This window comes from Balaenoptera physalus (genome assembly GCF_965194825.1).
Source record: "Balaenoptera physalus genome assembly, chromosome: 2".
NCBI lineage: Eukaryota > Metazoa > Chordata > Mammalia > Artiodactyla > Balaenopteridae > Balaenoptera > Balaenoptera physalus.
In genome coordinates, this window is record NC_138883.1 from 112491489 (window position 1) to 112515820 (window position 24332).

The 24332-nt window shown below is 57.5% G+C and overlaps 1 protein-coding gene and 2 long non-coding RNA genes across 9 annotated transcripts in view; 2 read left to right on the forward strand and 1 right to left on the reverse strand.

Moving 5' to 3' along the window:
* Window positions 1–17209, reverse strand: part of LOC309654304 — a 56083-nt gene extending 38874 nt beyond the window's left edge. For all 5 annotated transcript variants that reach the window (XR_014260122.1, XR_014260123.1, XR_014260124.1 and 2 more), the window contains exon 1: window positions 16535–17209. This is a non-coding gene — a long non-coding RNA (uncharacterized lncRNA). The remainder of the gene's footprint in view (window positions 1–16534) is intronic.
* Window positions 4337–15660, forward strand: SKOR1 (SKI family transcriptional corepressor 1). 2 transcript variants are annotated; one of them, XM_082446009.1, is made up of 9 exons: window positions 4337–4659; window positions 6967–9172; window positions 10295–10385; window positions 11277–11384; window positions 11902–11973; window positions 13367–13441; window positions 13685–13759; window positions 14272–14337; window positions 14855–15660. In XM_082446009.1, exons 2-9 carry the CDS (start codon window positions 6977–6979, stop codon window positions 14947–14949), a joined length of 2778 nt encoding a protein of 925 aa, XP_082302135.1. In that variant the 5' UTR covers window positions 4337–4659; window positions 6967–6976; the 3' UTR covers window positions 14950–15660. The 2 variants fall into 2 exon arrangements, with proteins under 2 accessions (XP_082302135.1, XP_082302136.1); XM_082446010.1 differs by lacking the exon at window positions 4337–4659 and adding an exon at window positions 6550–6745.
* A 65-nt stretch (window positions 17210–17274) lies between the features above and the next one.
* LOC309654235 overlaps window positions 17275–24332 on the forward strand; it is a 55217-nt gene continuing 48159 nt past the window's right edge. The window contains exons 1-2 of one of the 2 annotated variants that reach the window (XR_014260060.1): window positions 17275–22101; window positions 22285–22433. This is a non-coding gene — a long non-coding RNA (uncharacterized lncRNA). The remainder of the gene's footprint in view (window positions 22102–22284; window positions 22434–24332) is intronic. The other variant, XR_014260061.1, reaches the window with a different exon arrangement.

Below are 24332 nucleotides of genomic sequence, written 5' to 3' on the forward strand. Positions count from 1 at the left end.
GTTGGTAGGAAATTTCTAAGTGCCCACAGAGTCTCCCCTGTGCTAAAGACCTTGGAAAGAGACTTAGGGCTAAGCTGGGACTGACAGCAGGTGAACCCTTGGGGGAGGGGAGGCAACTGGGACCCAAACTAGAGATTTTGGGGTGGGGAGGAGTCCTGGCGCCAGCTGAGATACTCACCCACCCTCTTTCACAAATACCTCTGTTCAGGGCTTGGGAATATCTATGTCTGGTTGGGGCAAATAAGTCTGTCCTGGGCTCCCTCCTCAGTCCCTCCTAGCCTAACTTGCATCCCCAAGTGCAGAGAGAGCCCCAGATTGGGCAGAGCCAGGCTCTGCAACCTTCAAACCATTCTCAAATCCTCCAGGCTCTGCCCCTCCTCCAAGCTTAAGTGACCTACACTCAAGAAGTGTCCCTCAAGCTCCATCCCCCAACCCCTCAGGGCTCCAGAAGAAAGATGCTTATCTGCAGTGCCCTTGGGCCTCTGAGTCAACCCTTCACTCCTGCAAAGTGCCAGTGTGCCCATCCTACAGATGCACATATTGAGGCCAAGTCAAGATCCATGGTTACTCAAGTGGTCAGTAGAACTGGATCTAGGCTGAGATTTTTCTCCCTCCTTTTGATGTCCCCAGGGAGAAGTCCTTCGTTGGCAGGAGCGCTGGCCTGGCCTCTGATCCCCAAGAGCCGGGTCTGGGAGGCAGGAACCCCGAGTGTATGGCCTCCAGCAAGCCCCGGCCCCTCCCTGGAGCTTCAGTCTTCCCGTCTGTACACGGAGCGAGGTGGGCACTTCTGAGCACCTTCGTGCGGGTTCTGTGGCCCCCGCCTCCCCCGCGACCTCACCTCTGCTCTCAGCTGCGGCCAGCAGGCCCCGCCCAGCCACCTTCATTTGCTCGGGCCGGGCCGCCGGATGGGGCTAGGGTCTATCTGGTCGTCGGATTAATATCCAGATATTAAGTAAACAATAAATTAGCAAAACTACAAGAAAATTTTACAGCCCTTTGCATTTGGCAATCATTGAGTGTTAATTAGAAATTCATTACAATTAAAACCCTGCCTAAACAGGGCCTGCGCGCCTTAATTACATCTGATTTTTAATTCAGAATACGTGTTTACACAGTAAGCGCTACGTACCCCATGATTATCCCCAATCCTCTTTATACTGTACTAATTATGTAAATTAAACCTAATTAACTGACGAAAACTGCCGTTAATTCAACTGGTAAAAAATATGTGCTTGAGGAGGAGGCGCGGCCGCCCAGCCCCAGCCCAAGCGGGAGCCGGAATGGGCGTGGGACGCCCGGCTGTGTGCACGCGACGCCGGGGGCTCAGAGGCAGCACGGACCCGGGGCTGGTCGGGTGCACGCCAGGCGCGTCCCTGATCCAGAGTCTGGCCCTCCGACCCTGGTGCACACGGCAGTGGATAAAAGATTCAGCGCCAATGGGGGTCAGGAAGGCCAAGGGCACCGACTCCCGCGGGTTCCCCAGGCTCTGAACAGGGCCGCACGACTCAGAGCCGTGTCTGAGCAAGAGGGGTGCCACCCTCCCCTGTCTGAGCCTGAGTTCAAGTCCCAGCGCTGCCCCGCACTGGCTGCCTGCATCTGAGCAAGTGACCTGGCTTTGCTAGGGCTGTTTCCTCCTCACGGAGTGTTTTGAGGGCGATCCTAAAAGCTCCTCATGAGCTGCGCAGCGCTTGTCTTCCTTCGCTAAACGAGGCCCTCCAGGCAGCGTGCAACGCACGACATTTGGGGTCTGAGAGATCAGCCTGCACCCCTTATTGACCGAGGAACCCGGGTGAGTTGGCTTCCACTGCCTGACCCTCGGTTTCCTGCCTGTAAAATGGGAATAAATGATCTCTACCTATTTCCAGGGCTGTTGTGAGAAAGGGCTGTCTGCAAACTGTAAAATGCTCTTTGCGGTGATACTAACCAATTGGACGCTACTCCAGAGCAGAGCCCAGCTCCGACCCCAAGACCCGCTCCCCGGAGATCACTACCCCTCAGGTGAGCGGTGCCGCCTCCTCAGCCTCTCTCCAAACTCCTTTAAGTCTTTCTCCAGTCCAGACCCGGGTGAGAGAGCAGGGTGGGTCTGCGAAGCCGGACCGGGTGCAGGGAGCTGTCCGCAGTTTGGTTCTGACCGGAGACGCAGGGGTGAACCTGCACCCCCCTGGCGTTGCAACCCGCAAAGAGAACTTTTGTCTGAGAAGTCCCCGGGGCCCCGCGGCCCGGCTGCCGGGAGTTCTCTAGAGGCCGGCTCCAGAGGCGTTGCTGGCCCTCGCAGTACAATAGAGGCAGGGTAGGCAGGCCCTGCTCAGGGCAATCCTCCCCATCTTTTTCCCACTCCCAAGCCCCACCACCCCGGGGGCGTCCTGGCTCCGAGACCGTTGTCACCACCACGCCGAATTCTGAGATGCCTTTTAAAAAATCATTAGGAGACTAAGAATAATTACCGAACGGGATTGTAATTATGGGGTGGGGAGGCCGGCCGAGGGAGGGGGGATGAGCAGGTGGAGGCTGGGGGCGGCTCTCGGACCGGGACGGAAAATAGGTTCCTGTTTTCCTTGGAGGGAAGTGGGGCGGGAGGGAGGTAGAGATCGGCAGAGTTAGAACGGGACAGAGGCAGAGCCTGGGAAAGACGCGCCAGTGGAGGGGCAAGAGTCAGAGAGAGAAAAGGGGCTGAGCAGGCTCTGGGAGGAAAAAAAGAAAGACAAGGAAATCCAGGAGAGAAAGACGGGAAGTCTGGAAGGTGAAAGAGCAAGAACCCCTCTAGAAGAGACCCCGCAGCAGAGACTAAGCCCTCAAACTTGGAGTGGAGGGTAATTTCGTGGCCTCGGAAAACGCGTTAGCCAAGGGGAGAAGGGGGTGGCAAACGAGTCCTAGGGCCTGGCCGCCCCCTCTCTCCGAGGGTAGGCCTGGGCGATCCGCTCCCACCCCCAAAGGCATGTCCCAGGGTCCCTGCGACCCCGCAGAGAAGAGAGAAACAGAGGAGAGAAGTGGAGAAGGGCGAGACGAACCCTAGAGGAGCCGGAGTGCCGGAGGGAAGAGGGCCTGTAACCCAGAGCGAGAGGGAAAACGAGGGGGCGGGGGCGAGGGCGACCCGGCGCCGCTGGCCGCGGAAGATTTATGGCGCCGCCCGGGTTCCAAGGACGGGCTGCTCTCGTCGCTGCTGCCCGCGTCGGTAGCCGCCACGGCCGCTGCGCCCCCTGCCCTGGCGGCCCGCCGCGCCCCGGGCCATGCCTGCCATTATTAACTTCTGTTTGATTAGGGTAATTGTTCAAACTTGGGCCGGACAGTATGATTAATTACAGTTTAATTAACGTGTCCATTAAGGACACTTAATGCCACGGAGGGGTGGGGGGCGAGGGGGCGTACGGGTGCGGGCACAGAGGGAGGGAGTGCGACTGATAACTCAAATAAGGAAAGACGGAGATTGAGAGAGAGGGAGAAGATGAGACCCACTGGGATAGTGGGGGAAAAGGATGGTGAAGACAGAAGCCGACAGAGAAAAGAGAGGGGTGGAGAGAAATGGAGCTCTGGGAAGAGAGAAGATGCCAGGGAGCGTCTGCAGCATCAGGGGCTAGAACCCCACCACGGGGAAACTGATTTCACAGGAGAGCTAGGGAGTAGTCTAGTGGTCAACTAGTAGTTGACCCCAGGTATCTCCCAGTGATGACTTGGCTCCAGCCCTGGGCTGGTTGGTGTTGGTGGGGGGAGAGTCAAGGCCTAGGACCTCCAAACCCAGTTCCCGAGTCCACAGCTCAGTGAAGGAGGCAGGAGGTCGCCCCTCTCCAGGCTGGAGCTATCCTGACACCTCGCATCCAAGTCTGAAGCCGTGGGGCAGTTGGTTCTGCCCCTTTCCAGCTGCCATCCCCTGGTACCCCACACCCTGATCTCTGCCCCGGCTCCCCACGCTACTGGCTTCCCAAGGCCACTGCCTTGGCCCGAAAGTGCAGTACCCATCCCCTCTCCCTTTCCTTCTGAATCTTCCGTAGCCCCATTACCTGGCCTTGGTCTCGGTCCTGGCCCCTTAGCCGGGAGCGCTGAGGCCTCCCCACTTTGTTCTTGGGGGCAAACTTTGTGGCCCCGGGCCCTACCTCCCTCCCGGTCCCCTTAATGAGTTTGGGCCGCAGGTGCCGGGCGCAGGGAGCAGGTGTGTGGCCGCTTACCTGGGGCGCCCAGGCCCGGGGGCTGTGGGGAGGCGGAGGGCGCGGCGCGTGGCCCGCGGGCTAGAGGACCCCGGGAGGGCGCGAGTGACTGCGCGGGCGGTGGGTGTGGCGCCCCGGCTCGCAGATGTCAGGCGCGCCCGCCCCGCGCTGGCCTCACCACTCGGACTGTCACCGCGCCTTGCCCGCCGCCGCGCCATGCGCTCCAGGCTTCGGCCTCCACTCCGGGCTCGTCCAGGGCATCAGGGGCAAAGGCACAGGGCACAAGTCTCCCCGCCCGGGACCCTGGAGCCCCGCGCCTGCTGAAAGACGGCGCTGCGCGGGAGGGGCCAGCGGGACCGCGAGTGTGAGCGCGGGGAGCCCGGGAGCGCGGCTGTGCGCGCGCGCGGGGAGGGGCCGCGCCGTCACCCGGAGAGCCCGGCGGATCCCGGACTCCCGCCCGCCGCTCCGCCCGCCGCGCACCTCCGTTCACCGCTCGCCCGGCTCCAGCCGCCGCCGCACGGTGAGTACCCGCGCCCGGTCGCCGGCTGCCCCCGCGCCCTGTCTCTACAGCTTTTTTCGTTTAGTTCTTCCGATTTGGGTTCTTGTGGTTGTTTTTATTATTATACCTAAAGACTCCATCGCCTCACTCTGCGCTGCCTGCCTCCCGCTTCGTCGCCCTCTCCAAGCTCACCCCTCAAACCCCACCAGCCGGCGAGGGCTCCCTGAGCCGCCCTGGCCGCTGCTCCTTGTCGCTGCGCACAGCCCTTTGCCCGGGCTTTCCACTCTGGCTTTCGAAATTCGGTTCCTTTCCTAGGGTCCCCCTTCTCCTGGCTCCGGGGTCCGGAGCCCCCTCCCCCATTAGGGAAAACCCCGGGGGGACTCCAGACCGTCAGCCTGGGGAGGACGCGCTCGGCTCAGGACGCTCCCTTCACTGCATGCGGGCAAGGCACACTTGCCGATTTCGGGAAACCGAGAAGACATCATCATTTCCCAGAACCGTGGAGCCCTCGCCACCTCCCTAGCCTGAGAACCCTTAAAAAGGGGGGTGCGGGGCTTTTCTTGCTGACCCCTCAGCCGAGGAGTTAGGACAGTGCTTTTGCCTCCTAAAATGTTGCAAGGGACTTCAACGCAAAAGGAGGGTCTGCTAGTTTCAATTCGATCCACGGAGATAAAGATGAAACAGATAACAGATAAATAGCTTGATACTTGAAGAAGGTATGAAGACAGATGGGAGAAAGAGGAGCTAGCGAGGAGAGACAGACAGCTCAGGAACAGATAAGATCGACAGAGGCGGGGTACCTAGACAAACAGAGAGGGAGGGAGAGAGACAGACCGACAGAAGATCCCAGTCTCCTTGATGAAGCTTTTGAGCTCGGATGCCCTGTCCTGCTAGAGCTTCCCCCTTTAAAAATGGATTTGCCTTTTCTGCCGAGTTTAGGGGAGGGGCCCTCGGGGTTGGGCTGCCTGGGCCGCAGGAGCCCCTGCAGCCATGGGCCGGGTCGGATCCTTCGGTGTCTGAGGACACGTGGCTGGGCTCAGCCACCTAGGGGGCCCCAGGCATCAAGCCCCGGGTCCTTCCCGCTGCTGATGTCCGCAGACGCGGCTGCCTCCCTGCCTCGGCCAGAGAGCAAAGCTCGGGACCAGCAGTAACTTTTGACCTGGAGCCTTGTGGTGGCTTCAGAGACCGGCCAGAATCCTTCTCAGCCCATATGAGTCAGGACAGCCCGTCATGAAGGATACTCAAAAAAAAAAACGACGCCCCCAGAAGAGGAAGCTCAGAACCTGGAGAGACTGCATTTGGCCTGAGTGGGAAAGGCATATCTGAAGGAGGAAAACTTAGGGAGTGGATGCCTAGAAGCAAAAGAGAAGTGGCTTCTGAGAAACTTCCTTGAGAACCTCTCCGTCCCACACGCTGACCCGGAGGGAAACCAGCTTTGGTCTGGAACGCAGCTAAAAATGCAGAAAATGTGGTTAGGAATTGCTTGACCCTGATCCCACCGATGGCTGGAAAGAAAACGGTTTATATTTCCAGCCGGAATCTTTCTGCTCAACGAACGCGAGGCTCCGGGCGTGAGAGGAAAAGCTCGTGTTTGTGGAAAGCAGTGCTGTTATCCCGGGGAGCCGGCTTGGCGCGGAGCTGGGTGCAGTGGGGGCAACCCTGGGGCTGGGCACTCACGGCGTGCTTTGGAAAGAGTCGGGTTCAGCACCACGAACAGCGGTCGCCTCTGTCTCTCCCCGCCTCCCTCACGGCCTCTAGGCCCTCCTCCTTCTCCTTGCCACCTCCCCCCCGCCCCGCCCCCTGCTGTCTGGAGATGGGCAGTGACCGCCCCTCCCCCCTCCCTATTCCTCCCTGCGCTGCCCCCGCCCGCGTGCATGCGCGACTGAGCAGAGGGGCGGCCTGTCCCCGACGTCAGGGCTTCAGGACCAGGACGGGTAGGGCAGCCTGCGAGGGTGGCCGAAGACGCACGGATCTGGGCGCCAGGAAGCCTGGGTTCGGCAATGGCTTTGCTGTGTGGCCTTGGGCAAGTCACTCTCCGTCTCTGGGCCCCACTTCCTCCCCTGTCCGAAAAGAGGATCAGGTTCCTAGCTACCGGGGCATTCCTGAGGTCTCAATTACCCCTACTCCTCCTCCAAACCCCGGGGGCTTTTGTTCCAGCGCCAGCACGCGTCTGAATAACAAAAGGCGCCCGTCCAGGGGGCGAATGAGCTTGGACTCCCCATTGCCAAGTTTCCCCTCGCGCCCGACTCGGCGCGCCCTGCTGGGCGGGCCCAAGCGGCGTTGGCGCTGAAAATGGCTCATCGGCTCTCTGCTTTCTCTGTTTCGCAGGAGCGGCGGCATGGAGGCTCTCACCACTCAGCTGGGGCCGGGGCGCGAGGGCAACTCCTCGCCCAACTCCAAGCAGGAGCTGCAGCCCTACTCGGGCTCCAGCGCTCTCAAACCCAACCAGGTGGGCGAGACGTCGCTGTACGGGGTGCCTATCGTGTCTCTGGTCATCGACGGCCAGGAGCGCCTATGCCTGGCGCAGATCTCCAACACCCTCCTCAAGAACTACAGCTACAATGAGATCCACAACCGCCGCGTGGCCCTGGGCATCACGTGCGTGCAGTGCACACCGGTGCAGCTGGAGATTCTGCGTCGGGCCGGGGCCATGCCCATCTCGTCGCGCCGCTGCGGCATGATCACCAAGCGCGAGGCCGAACGCCTTTGCAAGTCGTTCCTGGGCGAGCACAAGCCACCCAAGCTGCCCGAGAACTTCGCCTTCGATGTGGTGCACGAGTGCGCCTGGGGCTCGCGTGGCAGCTTCATCCCCGCGCGTTACAACAGCTCGCGTGCCAAGTGTATCAAGTGCGGTTACTGCAGCATGTACTTCTCGCCTAACAAGTTCATCTTCCACTCGCACCGCACACCCGACGCCAAGTACACGCAGCCCGACGCAGCCAACTTTAACTCGTGGCGCCGACACCTCAAACTCAGTGACAAGTCGGCCACGGACGAACTGAGCCACGCTTGGGAGGACGTCAAGGCCATGTTCAATGGTGGCACTCGCAAGCGGACCTTCTCGCTGCAAGGAGGCGGCGGCGCTAATGGCGGGTCGGGTGGGCAGGGGAAGGGTGGTGCTGGTGGCGGCGGCGGGGGCGGCCCGGGGTGCGGCGCGGAGATGGCCCCAGGCCCGCCGCCCCACAAAAGCCTGCGCTGTGGCGAAGAAGAGGCCGCCGGGCCTCCCGGGCCGCCTCCTCCTCACGCGCAGCGGGGACTTGGTCTGGCGGCAGGAGCTGGCGGCCCCGCGGGCCCTGGAGGGCCTGGTGGCGGCGCCGGCGTACGCAGCTACCCGGTGATCCCAGTGCCCAGCAAGGGCTTTGGCCTCTTGCAGAAGCTCCCCCCGCCGCTTTTCCCTCATCCCTACGGTTTCCCCACAGCCTTCGGCCTCTGCCCCAAAAAGGACGACCCCGTGCTAGGCGCGGGCGAACCCAAGGGCGGCCCAGGCACCGGCAGCGGCGGGGGCGCGGGCACTGGCGCAGGTGCGGGCGGCCCAGGAACCGGCCACTTGCCCCCCGGGGCGGGGGCTGGCCCGGGCGGCGGCGCCATGTTCTGGGGTCACCAGCCCCCCGGAGCAGCCAAGGACGCAGCGGCCGTGGCTGCGGCGGCTGCCGCAGCCACTGTGTACCCGACGTTTCCCATGTTCTGGCCGGCGGCAGGCAGCCTCCCAGTGCCGCCCTATCCAGCCGCGCAAAGCCAAGCCAAAGCCGTGGCGGCAGCTGTAGCGGCGGCAGCGGCGGCGGCGGCGGCTGCTGCCGGTGGCGGCGGCCCCGAGCCCCTGGACGGTGCCGAGCCGACCAAGGAGGGCGGCCTGGTCGCAGAGGAGCGCTGCCCCAGCGCGCTGTCCCGCGGGCCGCTGGACGAGGAGGGCGCGGACGAGGCGCTGCCGCCCCCGCTGGCCCCGCTGCCCCCGCCGCCCCCGCCGCCCGCACGCAAAGGCTCCTACGTGTCGGCCTTCCGGCCTGTGGTCAAGGACGCCGAGAGCATCGCCAAGCTCTACGGTAGCGCCCGCGACGCGTACGGCGGCGGGCCAGCCCGTGGGCCCGGGCCAGGCACAGGGTCAGGCGGCGGCTACGTGAGCCCGGACTTTCTCAGCGAGGGCAGCTCCAGCTACCACTCCGCCTCCCCCGACGTGGACACTGCGGACGAGCCCGAGGTGGACGTGGAGTCCAACCGCTTCCCCGACGACGAGGGAGCCCCGGACGAGGCCGAGCCCGGCGCGCCCGGCGCGCCCAGCACAGGAGACGGCCCTGATGGCGACCAGCAGGCAGGGCCCCTGTCTACCACCTCATCGGGCGCCGACGGCCCCACAGACTCTCCCGACGGCGGCAGCCCTCGTCCCCGGCGCCCCCCGGGTCTACCCCCAGCCAGTCGGTCCGCATTTGGGGACCTGGCGGCCGACGACATGGTGCGGAGACCGGAGAGGAGCCCGCCAAGCGGCGGCTATGAGCTGCGAGAGTCTTGCGGACCGCTGGGGGGGCCCGCGCCGGCCAAGGTGAGCCCCGCGCCCGCCCCGCTGGGGGCGCCTCTTTGCTTACCCCTCGGCAGCTCTGGGATGTGGGGCAGGCCCTGGCCGGGGGTGGGGGGGGGGGGACGGGAATTTTGTTCTGAGCGGGCGTTCCAGCAGTAGGCCCCGGCTGCTCTGGATAGGTCCAGCTTCGGGAGCTCTGTGGAGCTGGGCTCGCTGGGACCCCCGACTGAGGGTTTAGGAAGATCAGGGGGTGGGGGTGGGGGTGGGGGTGGGGGTGGGGGTGGGGGTGGGGGTGGGGGTGGGGGGCAGGCCTGAAAAATGCGTGTGCTGTGTTTTTGTTGATGGGAGTGGGGAGGAGACAGGCAGAGACTGGCAGTCACACAGAGACAGAAAGGTAGAAATAAAATGGGTCTGGAGGAAAGGGACCAAAATCCAGAGAAAAGCGCTCAACATGCCGGGCCGGTAGCACGCCCTCCCGGATGGGGATCTGAGCCCCGGGGAGGACGAGCCGGTAAACAGAGGAGAGGGATGCCGCTCCACCAAGCCGCAGTACCGCGTCCCCGGAATCCTCCTCCACACGAACTCGTAGTTTTCCGAGTCTCTTCGTATTCCTGCCCTAGGAACCGCAGGGTTCGTTGGCGGGAAGCTTTCGTCGAGAAGGTGTGCGGGGCGGGAGAGGGGCTCTCTGGTTGCCGGGGCCGGGGGTTCGGGTGGGGGGGTGTGCACTTGAAAGTGGGTGCGCACACCTGTACATTTCCATTCGGTCCATTAAAACACGAATCATTAGCCGGATGCGAAAGGCGTCGTTTATACCGGGGACCGGGCGCGGGCGGGAGGGAAGACGCTGAGACAGGCGAAGAGGGTGGGGTTGGCTTTCAGCTGCCCTTGGCTTAGGAGCCGCTTTGTGTTTCGGGTAATTTTCTCGAGGGCGCTAATAATTACCAGGAATCTACAACAGTGATGCGGCCTCCGAGGGCGCAAGGCTGCGGCGCGTGCGTCACGGCCGCCCGGGGCGCTCGGGTCCAGCAGGCGAGCGCACCTCCGTCACCCCCCCATGTTCCCCCCTGGCCGCGGCGCAGGGCTGGGCTGCTGCGAGCCGCCGCCAAACGCCCCCCCTAACCGCCTGTCATTTCTCGGCCGCCGCAGGTGTACGCGCCCGAGCGGGAGGAGCACGTGAAGAGCGCGGCGGCGGCGCTGGGGCCCGCGGCCTCCTACCTCTGCACCCCCGAGGCCCACGGTAACGCCCCCAGCCCCCCTGCCGAGGTCCCTGGCCAATGTGATGAGGGGACCGCGAGCAGAGGGCCGGGGCCAGAGGAGGCCTGCGAGGGAAGACGAGAAGAGGAAAGACAGAGGCAGAGAAAATGAGAGAAAGAGGGAGAGGGAAAGAAAAACAGTGAAAGAAAAAGGAAGCTAAGCGAGGACTCCCAACGACTTACATCCGCCCTCTCCACCGCATAGATAGATACCGCTCACGTACACCTCAGGCACTGGGTTAAACCTTTTACAAACCACGCCTGGCGTCCTTTTCAGATCCTCTCATTTATTCAGCAAGTGTTTTGGCCGAGAGGTCCCCTGTGGTCAGGACGGATCCGGGAGGGGGTGGGGACGCTTAGCCACCCCCTTGGGGACCCCTGAAGTGCCGTGGTAGCTGCAGCCCAACGCGGAGCACGTGCGCGCGGGACCCAGTGGCTCTCAGAGAATGGACTGAGGGCCTCGGAAATCCGGGCAGGCCAGGCCGGGGAGGATGTCTCCCCCGCTGCTGCCACCCCGAGGGTCGCCGCCTGGGCCGCGTTCTCGGCGCAGGTAGACCCGGCGGCCACGCGCGCTCGCGGTGCCCCAGTATCTGCACGCGATGTAGGTCGCTTGTCCCTGGTGGGCTCGGCTGCTCGTTTTGCTCTTTTCCAAGGGGCTGGGGAGGGGGCGTGGAGCCGGAGATGAGCAGATCGCGCGCGGGGGAGGGGGTGCCCGGCCCAAAGCCTGAGGGTGCGAGCCCAGGCGCACAGCCGGGAACCAGCGGCGGCCACGACGCTTTTAATTAGGGCTCGGGCGCCCCGACCGCGGCAGCTCTGGCCGTATCGGGGTCACGGTTTCTTTGCGTCTCCTTGAAACTCGGTTTATTGCCTTTAAGAGCCAGATAAGGAAGACAATCACTCGACTGCCGACGATTTGGAAACAAGGAAATCCTATCCAGACCAAAGGAGTATCTCCCAGCCAAGTCCCGCAAATACAGACAGAGGTGAGCCCTAGGACCTTCGCACTCCACCCCCACCCGGGAGCTGGGCCCCAGGTCGCCCAGGTTTCCACCTGCTCCAGCGGCAAGGCTAAGGGGCTGCCGTTCCTCTCTCTCGGCTGGCACATAAATATTTAAATAGTGTGGGCAAGGTTCAGGCCAGGTTTCCTGAGTTGCTTACCTCCTTGGTGGGTTTGGGGCTCTTCCGTGAGGGAAGGAGGCTTACTAGGATATGAGGAACACCATCACCCACATAAAACAGGTCAAAGGGCACTTCCTGCCCTAAGATAGCCTGTTTCCCTTGGATCCACTCTCTTCCAGCGGGTCACTCTCTAAAATAAAGGCTGTACCCCTAAAATAATGACTTGAAAGGTGGGTAGTACTGGATGCCTGTAACTGTCTCCTCTAAAGGCAGAGCGTCTGAAATAGGTTTCCAACTTAGCACAGTTCCCAGGAAGCTCACCCCTCCCCTCCCAAGGCCTCTCCCAGGACAAAACCCCTCTTACTTGCCCTTGTATCCCAGGCGAAGATGGGCTCACCCTAGATGTCACGGGAACTCAACTAGTGGAGAAAGATATCGAGAACCTGGCCAGAGGTGAGGTTAAATCTGTGAAATGGGGGTACACTGTGCTTGGGGGTGATGGGCCCTTCTTGTAAAGGGGAGTTATTCCTGTAGGAGTGAGTGTGAGAAGAAAAGGCTCTTGGGGAATCAGTCTTCATTGAGCCAAAGGGATAATTCCCTGGACACATTATCCTGGCACAGAGGTCAGGGTGGGGGGCGGGGAGTGGAAGGGTGAAGTGAGCAAGGGGAGGGAACAAGCCACCCCAGAGTTCCCAAGGCCGGGCCTGTCTGAATAGCCCGGTGAGAAAGAAAAATGAGTAATGATCCTCAGAACTTGATGCATGTGGACAATCAGACGGGGCAATCTGGGTCTCTCAACCTCATCTGAATAGCAACATTTTGAGGACGCATTTACTTTAGGAATGTCTCAGAGGTTTGTTTTTGTTTTGTTTTGTTTTCCTGGAATTAATGCATAACCGACTCCACCCCACCCTAAGTAAGGTGAGGATGGACCTTGTTTGTGGAATGGGGTCCTGGGGTTGCTGCTCCACCGCAAAAGGAAGAGTGTGACTTGAGGCACAGAGAAAGGAGCTTCTCACCGACTTTGCTTCTCTGTCTCCCATTTTTGTGTTTTCTGAGCACCTGCTAGGGGAGGATTTCTCAGAGAGGCTCCCCATGTGGAGGACCAGATACCAATAGCTCCGTGGTCAGGGCAGCCCCCTGCCACTCCTTTGGAGCTGCTTTTGAGGGCACCAATGGGGCCTTCCACACCCAATTGCCTCTCCCTGCCCCCACCCAGCCCAAGGTTGGGCTTGGAAATTGGTGTGGGGAGGGAGAGAAGCACTGGTGGTCATCCACTCTTCCTAGTTACAGATTTTACAGGCTATGTGATTACCTTCAAAATCCTTGGTGCTTTATATGAGCATGTTCTTAGCATGAATTTGGGGTCTTGAGACCTCTTGAAATTGTAAACAAACTGTTGTGAATATATGTATTTTTCCAGGGCAGAGGTCCAAGGCTTTGACCAGATTCTCTCTGGTCTGTATCATTGAAGGGAGGGGTTAAGTCTGTCAATTGAAGGGGTAAACCGCGTCTTCCTAGGCCAATCTCTAAGCTTAGGCAGTTAGGGACAACTTAAAGCAGAAACCATGCTGGTTAGCGCCTGGGGCCAGGGCCTAGAAGTCCAACATGCAATCTACTATCCTGAATTTGATTCTCCTGGGCAGCCTAATCCCCTAACCCCATTTCTTGCCCAAATCCTTTGGATGCAGATGGAAAAACTGAGTGTCGAGGGCCTCTACCATCCGATCCCATCCTCCCCTACTCCCATCTCAGGGGAACCGGCCAGGGGAGGACCTGGGTACCTTATGGGCCCCCTGAGTCCCACCACCCTCTTCCTTTACCTCCCACTCTCGCCCCTTCACAGACGAATTGCAAAAACTGCTCCTGGAGCAAATGGAGCTCCGCAAGAAGCTGGAGCGAGAATTTCAGAGTCTCAAAGGTACCCCATCCAGACCCGCCCCACCTCATCACCAGAGCCTTCTTCCTGCAAGCCCCGGGCTCAGCCCGGGACCCCAGTGCAAGCAGCTGCCGCTCCGCACGAGGCCGGGGCCACAGAACCCTCCTTTTCCGGGGTTTCCCACTAGGCCAAAGACGGAGGGGGTGGGGTGCGGCTGGGGAGTGGAGAAACGCGGCCGAGGGAGGGGGCTGTGCGTAACAGCTCCCGCTTAATCAATTTGCACAGATAATTTTCAGGATCAAATGAAGAGGGAATTGGCTTATCGAGAAGAAATGGTGCAACAGCTGCAAATTGTCAGAGGTAAGACAGGAGTCAGGTGAGCGCGTGCACGGGCCGTAACTGCCTCTCGTCTGGCAGGAGCCGCAATGTTGGCTCAGTCATTTGGATTTAAATTGAAGGTAATTTAACAATTATTTTTTTTATTTAATATCCTTTGTATACTCTGATTAGCCTCAGAATGGCAAGCGAGCCCAGCAAACGGCTTGCAGGCATCATTACATGGAGTGATTGAACTTCTTATCGCGGCAATTTCCATGGTTTCTAAATTAAAAATCGAGGCGTAAAATTACCTGGGAAGTAATGCCTAAGTTTGCTTTAATTTTGGTTAGATCCGTCTGCCTTTAAGCGCCATCCCAGGCCATTTCCTCCCTCTGCCAAGCTGCAGTTTGGAGCTTTGACGCCTCCTCCCTCAGTCTCCGGGACTTGTTTCTGCCAGGGGCTGAGCGCTGAGAAGAGGGTGAGGGCCGGGCTGTGACCCCAGCGGGCCCTAAGGTGGTCTCATTTCCTCACTGGCTACTTCCTATGTCTTCCAGATACTCTGTGTAACGAACTTGACCAAGAGAGGAAGGCGCGCTATGCCATCCAGCAGAAATTAAAAGGTGCGGAAGCCGGGGAAAGAAGGAGGGGTGCCAGGCGCTGGCTGTGCAGGCGAATGAGTGAATGAATGAATGAATGAATGAACGAATGAATGAATGAACGGCAGTGCTAGTGAGAGGGGAAGGCCAGGTCTACATAGATCAGTAGCTGAGAAGAGGGAAATGGGAATTGATTTTAATGGAGAAATGATGCTAGAACGGTGGGATAGGGAGAAAGAGCCCCTTGAGCTCTGAGCATTGGGAAATCTGCCACCGGGTCCAAATCTGGTTTGGGGCCGATCGACCTCCCTCTTACTGTGCCTCAGTTTCCTCTTCTGTAAAATGGGCCAATTGAACTAGAGCAGTGGTTCTGGATAACCAGGATCTCTCTACTACCCTCTCACTTTCTGATGCTCTCGCTTGAGAACCCCTGAGCCTGAAGGGGGTGGGTGAGACCCTGGCGGACAGGGAAGCGAGGGAGCCCGTGAACCGCGCAGGCCTGGCGAGGCGCCCAACATGGCCCAATCGACTGTCTCTCCAGAAGCCCACGACGCCCTGCACCACTTCTCCTGCAAGATGCTGACACCCCGGCACTGCACTGGCAACTGCTCCTTCAAGCCCCCGCTGTTGCCCTAGGGCCGGCCCGGCCGCGCCCACGCGCCCTCAAGCCATGCTGCTCTCTTCTTGTAAATACCCGCGGCCGCGGCGGCCTAAGGCGAGACACAAGCCATTCGGACTGGACTTATGTAAATACAGCCTCCCGCCCGCCCGCTCTCCTCCCGGGCGCCTCGGCCTTGCCCGCCCCCTCCCGGGCGCCCCCACCCAGGGCCCCGTCTCCGTTTCCAACTGTAAATACCACCTCGCCCCACGGTTGAACTCCTGGGCATCGGACCTGATGGGGTTAACTGGACCGAAGGGGGTAAGAAAGGGGAGGGGGCCTCTCCCTCCTGTACAGCCTCGGAACCCCAATTGTGAATACAATGTAGGAACTTCGCTGGCCCCGCGCTTCCCGTCCCGTCCACTTCTGAAACTCTTGTTCCCAATGACAAAGTGGCTATGTGCAATGGATATAAATGTACTGTGAGTCTCTCGGTTCAGTATTGGGTTCACTTTAACTTATTTATGCTGTAAGTTACTTGCTTCCTTCTCCTGGACCTACTTCCGGTCCCGTTTTCCATTCCCTCTTGGGTTTTGCTTTGTCTGTTTTTTTGTTGTAACCTCTTGATGTAACAGCACTTTAAAAAGGGCGACAACTGACTCACGAGAGGGAGACCACCTTGAGCCTGATTGGGGAGACCACCCTGTATCCGTGACTTTTGTTTTGTTTTTAATAAAAAAAAAAAAATCTGTTACTTCCCGGGGCTGTGGAGGTGGGAGGGCGGCGGGGGGAGGGGCGGGGGGAGACGGGCGCAACAGGTGGTGCGTGGTGACCACAGCGCGGGTTCTGGGGCGCTCGGGCTGAGACCCGCATTTGCTCAGGTGGGCAGCAGCGAGCATCCCGATCTCTCCACCAGTCCTTTAGGCACCCCCAGCTTGCCCCACAGGCCACCCCCGCCCCACGTTTAGGACCCTCCCTTGGGCCTCGGCGGAGAATGAGAACTACTGCAAGGTCTCTGACTCTTCCCTCCAGCGCTCGCAGGGGCCGAGAGTTTACTCGTGCCCATTTCCACGCTTGCCCCACCGGAGAAGCCACCTCCGGGGCGCTCAGAGACCGAATCGGGCCCTGCCGGGAATCCCAGGTTCAACCAGCACTGCCAGGAGGCGCGGGTACTGTCCTCCAGGCCCTGGAGCTCTGGGGCGGGGCGGGGGCGAGGTAAGAGTGGTGGGCCTGGGCCCGGCAGGCCTGGAAAGGACGCGAGGGACTCGCAGCTTGTGCGCAGATGCGCTCCCGCCTGCCTCGCCGCTAGCTGAACGGAGGGAGCCCTGGCGGTTTTTGAAGTTCCGTGCATTTTAGTCCCAGCGGGTTTGCGGACGTCGAGGAGCCCAAGGAGGAAGGTGAGATATGCCTCCCCCTGGAATCCGGGGGGGACGGCCGCGGTTGCCGAGGCCTTACCTCTCCACGGGCCTCCCCCTTCGGCCTCAGTTTCCACAGGGCACCCGCTGCTTGGGCTACAGATAAATGAAGGAAACAGCAGCGCGCTTTTTGGAGGGGGAGGAGAGTGTGGGAAAGCGCACGGTCCCGGGAATCATTTGGTTCTGGTATCAAATTTCCCCTCCTTACCTGACTAGCAGAGGTGCTGTGTCTTGCCCTTAAGTCTTCCTAGGCCTTTCTCTCGGCCTCTAAAATAATATTCAGGCCTTCGTCCCCGGCGGCTCGTGGACGCGCTCTGGGAGGAAGCAAGCGCAGGGCATCGCTCCGCAGCCTGGACCCGCGCGCCCCGACGACCCTGCCCTCCGACACCCCAGGACTCTCACTGCGCGTCCCCGGGCGGCCCGGCAGAGACCCTGGAGGCGGGCGTTCTGTGCCCAGCCGCCGGGCGAGCAGCAGGGGCCCGGGAGCCCTCGGCTGCGCCGGTGGGGAAGTTTCGTGGCGGGTCGTCCGGAGGGCCCGGGGCGGAGCTGGCGAGCAGGGGCGCGCTCTGGGCCTCCGGGAAGGGTCACAGGCGGGGAGACCCGGCGCGCGATCGAGGCAGGAAGCCAGGCCCCGGAGCACCCTGCGCTGGGGCTCCGAGCCCTCGTGTCCCAGGTTATTCCGAGGGCTAGACCCAGAGGGGACTGAGAGAATGGCCGGGTAAACTGTGAGGTGTCGCTGACGGATGAACTCGCCTCGGGACACGCGATCTCCCTCCAGGGACCCTCCAGGGAGCGGGAACTTTTCCTATGGGTGGAACCAACCAGATCAGTCCTTCACTTTCCCAAAGGTGAAACTGAGGTCCAGAGAGAGACATGCGTCCCTAGGGAGTGCCAGGGGCGAGCGGAGCTGGGACCTGGCGGGGAGCGCGGGTTGGGAGAGCAAACGCGCCTTTGCCTCCTGGGCGGAACCGCTTCTTAGGAACCGGCACTTTCTCTGTAAAATGGGATCAACAGTTACTACCCAGGCAGGAAGTTACTGCGTCGCTGCGGCCCACACAGAGGAACCTGGCAAACATTCCTTTTCACCTTTCCTTTTCTAATTCCACAAAGTGGGGAAAAGAGCCGTAGGCAGTTGGGGCCAGGCGGAAAGGACGCCCCACCTGGACCGGAATCTCTTTGGATTGGAGGTGTAGGCGGATGCGACCCAGAAAGCTCTCGCAAAAACCCTCCTGGGCTCCGATTCCCTTCAGAAGTGGTTTGTTTCCCTCAAATGTTAATAACCAAACGATTGGTATGGATGTAATTATCAATAATTATACGAATTATTGCTGATTGCGGGGCTCGTAGCTACTTTAATTAGTTTACCAGATTCTAATTAAGTTAAATGAAACATTAATAGGGAAAATATGCTTTGAAAAAAAAACCCAGGAATTTTGAAGTCTTTTCCTCGCCACAACGTTGCCACCTTGCGACACATTTTAGGCATTACAGCCAGCGTCCGAAGACCCCAGACTAGGGAGCCTTGTCTTAGGGAGAAAAAGTGGGGCTTGGGGAATGGGGAGCCGGCTGTTCTTTCGTGGTGTTTGTTCCTCACCTCGGCTCCCGGTGGTACTCAAGGAGGTCGGGCTCTGGAGTCCGAGGTCTGGGGGTGAAGAACGAGGTAAACATGCCTCTTCAACCTCCCACTCCTTTTTCAGCGGAGGAAGGCTCTGGGGAGGCTCGTTGGGGCAGGTGATGTCTATCTTCACCTGTCCCAGCAAATCCAGGGTGATAAACTGAGCGAAGCTGGAGGAGCAGATGGAAACAGCATCAAGCTGCTTGCTTTTTCACTCCCCTGGGAGAAACCAGTAGGTCGATCCCCACCTTCGTTTCCTCTGCAATTCAGCGTAACATATCGGCAAGAGACACCTGGAAGATCTCTGGATTCCTGGGAGTAACCTCTGTGTTCCTGTGGCACTTGGTTAATGAAGCTAATAGAGTGCTCACCTCCCTGAGTTATCCTTGGTGTTTCCATTTCTCATAGGCTGTTAAGTGCCTCGGCAATCGGGGCCACATCTTGCCCTTCCTTGTAACCTCCAACACAGGGCCCAATGCATCGCAGGTACTCAACAGATGTCTAGATGAATAGGTTCCAACTTTGTTGTTCATCTGGGTGCTGGAAATTTCTGAGGGAAGGAATCCCTAGGTGCTTCTGGGCAGCAGCTACCGGGAAGCAGTTTAGCTCATTTGCATAGTTAATTAAACACAGGCTTACTGCTCAGAATAGCCTTCATCAATAAGATTAGTCTTGGGGGGGCAGGTGTCAGGTGAGGGATTGTCAACCTAGAACAGGAAAGCTTTCTTCCTCTTGCCACTGCATCCGAAGACGGTGCTCCTTCACTCCCTCTAATTTTGCAAGGTCACTGGGCACACACATTCCCAGCTACCCTGATCTGAAGTCTAGCCTTGATCCTTTACAAAAATGTGACTCCTGTCCTTGAATTTAGACCACCAACAAAAGCAGAACTGGACCTGCATATTCTTTGCATTAATTCTAAACAGCCTCATGTCCCACTCTATGCCCCCACAGGGAGCATAGTGTTTGGTTAAGAGCACAGACTCTACAGCCAGATTTCCTGTGTCTCAATCCCTTCTCCGACACTGACTAGTTGTGTGACATTGGTTGGGCAAGTTGTTGAATCTCTCTGTGCCTCAGCTTCCTCATCTATAACATGAGGGGGAAAAGGATACCTACTTCATAGAACTGTGCAGAGCCCTGAAAGTCAGCTAGGTCTTTGGCTTTTACAGCACTAGGAATTGCTTGTGTCTTTTGTAGTTTTTGCTCTGAGACCAGGGTTATGCCAAGAAGAGGGACGAAGGATGACGAGTTTCTTTAGAAGGAGAGAGAGCCAAACCACCATTGGTCATTTCCTTGTTGGGCATCCCAGAAAGTGACCTTTAAAACTACTCACCCAATTACCCAGGTGGCCTCCAAGGAACCAGGCATCTTTGGGGGGAGAAAAGAAAGCCAAAGATTGTCCTCTAACTCCATGAACTGGAGGCCGTGAGCCGAGGAGGCTCAATGAGAGGTCGCACGGATCCCTATTCTTGGCTGTTACCTGGAAAGGATCATTTCACCTCCACTGAAGAGAACAGAAATGGATCCTTGATGGTACGCTGCTCGGCAGCTCCGAGCACCCGGCGGGAGAGGGCCCGCCGCTGCCCTGGGGAGGCCCTGGGGCTCCAAGACTGTCCTTGTGCCTTGACTGAGCAGAGCACAGAGCCTGGGAGCGGTGCGGCCGCTGGAGACAGACCAACCCGGCTCGCAGCGGCTGCGGAGACCGCCAGGCGGACTACGCGCGTGCTCGGGCACCAGCAAAGCATATGCACCAACATTTTTCTCCTGGAAAGAAATTGGTACCTCAAAAAACACTGACAAACACATCACAGGAAATCTGAACTCTGTTGGCCTTTTTTCCCTTCTCATCTTACTCATTAGGACTGCTTTTTGCAATTGAATTACCTGGGGGCAGGACCTGGGTCTTTTCAGGGTCTGTGCCTCTAGAGGTCTTATCAGGCCTTGTTTCAGCTACTTACACGATCATGCCCAGGTGGCTTTACCTCTCAGTGTCTCCTGTGAAATGGTGGCAGTAATACCCACAAGGCAGGGCTGTCAGGAATATTAAAATGAGATACTGGTGAAGGCCCTGGCCCATAGATGTTCAATAAGATGTGCATTATTATTACTTTATTTATTTTTTTAAGATTCAGAGGCAGCATGAGGAGTCAGTCTTGTTCCAAGTTCCTGGTATGGTACAACTTATGTTTATGGTAGCACTAAGGTCCTGTTGTGTTTTGGACGTGAAACGGATCAACTTTGGCAAGGCCATTTCCTTAAGTGTAAGGTACAGTAGAACTCAGGATAATGCAGAGGGAAGCAGAAGCAAGATTTGAAAGGTTGAAGACTGGGGCCCGAGAGCCAGATGTGAAAAGCACAGCAAAGCGATAAATCTGACTGCCCACACTTTTACTCCATCTCCAGGGACTACAGTTTCCTTTGTGTCAAACAAAAAGTAGAACCTGTATGTGAAAAGTGTTTCCATCAACGTGCAAACTGTGCACCTGGTAAACTCAGGGACAAAAATATGGAACGCTTCACGAATTTGCGTGTCATCCTTGCGCAGGGGCCATGCTAATCTTCTCTGTATCGTTCCAATTTTAGTATATGTGCTGCCGAAGCGAGCACAGCAGTAGTCTCTTCTCCGACGTTTATAAAGCTAAGAATATAAAAACTTTTACGGTTATGGTGACTACACTGTAGCCCTCTTTTAAAAATTTCACAATATACAAGACGTTTTGACCTTTCGTATCACACATACTCTCATGTCTTTGTGATTACGGCCAAGTTAAAGTTAATAGTCTCCATAACCTTCTTACATTCTATATGCAAATGAAGGGACCATGGGAAATTGGCCCTCGGCCCGCCCGACCTGTGCGCGCCTAGCGGACGGCGCCGGGAGACACGCTCGGTCACGTGGTGCGCGGTGCTAGCGCGCCTCTTCCGCGCCGGCCGGGCTGAGCGCGCAAGGGTCTGCCTCGGGTCTTCACGGCGCGGCGGAGGGGAATGTGGCAGCGCTGTGGACTGCCAACTAGGCGTGACGGCGTGTGCGGGGCGAGAATGCTTTTTTGGGACGAGGGCCCGTGGTGCCAGTGAGGTCCCCACAGGAGTGCGGTCCGGGACCCCGAAACGCTTGCGAACCGATGGTCGGGCTGAGACCCGTGACCCCCGCGAGGGCTGGAGCAGCCGACCGTGAACCGGAAGGGGCGGGGCTGGGGCGGCCGTGGGCACCAGCTCCGGAGCGGCAGTGACTTGCCGCTGCTTCCCCCGGGACTCTCAGGACCATCGCCACTTGAAGCCAAGGGGAAGAGGGAGGGTGTCCTCTGTGGGGGCCAGGCTTTGCATAGAGTGACTCGGTAGTGGTGGCGGTCTGGGAAAGGTCACCACCCTTTGATCCAGTCCTGGGGCAGGCACTTAACCTGGTCAGTGCCCTCCCCCGCCAGTTTGCAGGTTAGAAAACTGAGCCTCTAGTTGGTTAAACTATCAAGGCCAAAATTATCCTGCCAGTGGTGAAAGAAGTTGGGATTTGGATGCAAGTCTGGTTTCAAAGACTGATCTTTTCCTCTTCACAGTGGAACTCGAGAGAGAAAAGATTTGGGACCAGGAGCGTAGTCTGCCCTTTTCCTCTTAAGCAATACTCCCAAGGTCTTATCAGCTCAAACTTTCATTCCTGCTTTCATTTCTTCAACAGCTGTAGAGCACCTGTGACGTGAGCGCTGGGGCAGCAGGGGTCATGGAGCTTCCATTCCAGCAAGGGGGGAGAGCATTCTCAGTGCTGAGACAGAGTAGAAAGAACATGTGGTATAGAGCATGGCTGGGTAATGAAGCCCACTTCAGTGGGTAGACAGGAGGGAGGGGACAGTTGAGTTGTCACTTGATGATAGGGATGCAGCCCTGAGAGGACAGGACAGAGAGTTTCAGGCAGAGGAAGACCTTGGAGTCACGTGAGTCAGCTTCACCCATCTGGGCCAGTCCTTCAGGGGAGGGGACGCTGTGGAGGTAGTTGGTGCTCCAGGCTGAGGTCTGGCTCCATACTGTGAACCCATCTCAGCTCCAGCCAGGGAGCACCTGGCCTGGCCTTTGGGGACTTTGGAGCTCCTCCCCTCACCTGTCTTCAGTGAAATGGAAATCAGGTGCAGGCAGCCCACCTTCTCATCTGACTTCTCTCTAAATAAGCGGTAAGCAAACACAAACCTCAGAATGCTAATATGGCCTTTATTGAGTGAAAAGAGCTAATTTGGGCAATGATGTTTCCCTCAGATTTACAAAAGGGAATTGCAAATAACCAAAAAGCGTATTAGCGTTGATGGGAGATGATGCTAATCTTCAATTAGCATCCACGTTTTTCTTCATTTGTTTAGGAGAGCCTTTTCGACACAGTCGATGCGCAGACGTCATGGTGACAGGTACATCTTGTGGGTTCATAACTGCCTTACTGCGGAAACCAGCAGGAGATGGACCAGGTTGTTTGCTGTTTCTGGCTACTTGAGCTTGTGTTATTTTGAACCAGGTGGGTTTTTGTTCTGTTTGTTTTTTCTTATTGAGCAGTTGTGGTATAGAGGTGAGAGATCTGAATTTTAGTTCCCATTCCTCCCTGCACCTGTGTTTGTGACCTTGACCAACTCCCTGGACCTCTCTGGTCCTGTTTTATCTTCTGCCAAGTGAGGAAAGTGCCCTACTGACGATCTTTAACATTTCTGTCAGCTTTGACTGGCTGTGATTTTTGTAACTGGGTAAATGAAGAACTTTTTCAAGACTATAATTAGCAAGATGTTAAAATTCAACACTGTTTTTGTTTTCTGCTTTAGAAGAGTACAGCATGGTGGTCATCCTTGGGGCATAGAGAATCCCAGGAACAGTCCACAGGGGCTGTTGTGGACCTAGGGTCTAGGACCTGCTGAACCATACACCGCCTTCTCCTGAGGCCTGAAGGCCCAGCAAGAAGGAGGAGTGGGGGTGGGGGCATGAGACGGCTCCATTTCCTTTTTAGCTACTACGGGGACTGTTTTAGCTACAATGGAATTTTTTTCACAGGTCTTTTGTTTTTTTTCCTCCTTCACTGAGCTACTATGGGCACTGTTTTCAGTCGTTTGGGTTTGAGTTACCAGAGGCCCTGGTTAAAATTGCAGTTACGGACTTCCCTGGTAATGTAGTGGTTAAGAATCTGCCTGCCAATGCAGGGGACACGGTTCGAGCCCTGGTCCGGGAAGATCCCACATGCCGCAGACCAACTACTCCCGTGCGCCACAACTACTGAGCCTGCGCTCCGCAGCAAGAGAAGCCACCTCAATGAGAAGGCTGCGCACCACAGAGAAGAGTAGCCCCCGCTCGCCGTAACTAGAGAAAGCCCGCACGCAGCAACGAAGACCCAATGCAGCCAAAAATAAATAAAATTTAAAAAAAAATTGCAGTTACCTTGCTGGGAAGGGACACCACATAGACTAACTCCTGTTCACTCAGCTTAGCATGAGTCCCTGCCCTTTAAGATCAACACAGGATCTTATGATGTACTGTTTCATTTTAATGTCTCTGAGAGATAAGCACAAGGGAGTTTATTATTCCTGATTTGTTGATGGGGAAAACCTAAGGCTAGAGAGGTAAAGCTAGTCAGTGACACTGGAATTTGCTCTCGGATCTCTCTGACTCCAAGTGCTAACTTTGTACCCAGAAGGAATATGGGAATACAGTTTGAAGGGTTCTAGGAAGCTCTCTCTCAAATCTCTCTCTTTGCTGCCTTAAATTCATATTTTTTTGAGTTGTTGCTATCTTAAGGCTTCACTGTGATTTTCGTACACGCTGAAAGAGTGGTCAAAAAGAATTGCCAAGTCCAAGTACAGAGCTGACCAGCTTCTCTGTGGCTCTGTCAGTTTCTCTATGTGGGGTTACAGGGTTGGAGAAGTGTGATACCCCTTCCAAATCCTTGCTGCACCAGAGTCCAGACATCACTCACCCCCCCCCAGGTTACTCTGACAGCAGCTGTGGAGCAGGGGAAAAACTGCAATGGCTTTGAGCCAAGAAGAGTCGTGTGATGTCCCGGGAATGAGCCTCAGTTTCCTCATCTCTAAAATGGAAGTAAGGATTTCCCTGCTTGCTCTACAGGGTCGTGAGGCCCAATGAGAAATCCCACTGTAAAGTGCTGTACAGCAAAAGATAGGAATATTTTCTGGTCAGACACCCATCTGAGCCCCAGGCAGTTAAGTGCTTCCCTTACCTGGTGAGCGAGGCATTTGTGCATCAGGAACAGACCTACAAAATATGAGCACCAAGATGAACCATCACATTGTATTAATATTTTCACACCACTTAACTCTCATTAAAATGTACTTTGCTGAATTTAATATGTGATTTCAAATGACACAACATATTAAGTGCTTAATATACTAGAAATTATGAAACTATTATAGTTGAT

Excerpts from the sequence above, each read along its gene's own strand:
- SKOR1 (XM_082446010.1), top strand. The coding sequence starts at position 6,639 with ATGGCTTTGCTGTGTGGCCTTGGGCAAGTCACTCTCCGTCTCTGGGCC. Across the intron at positions 9,173-10,294 it reads GGGGGCCCGCGCCGGCCAAG|GTGTACGCGCCCGAGCGGGA; the intron begins GTGAGCCCCGCG and ends CGGCCGCCGCAG. Across the intron at positions 11,385-11,901 it reads TCCCGCAAATACAGACAGAG|GCGAAGATGGGCTCACCCTA; the intron begins GTGAGCCCTAGG and ends CTTGTATCCCAG.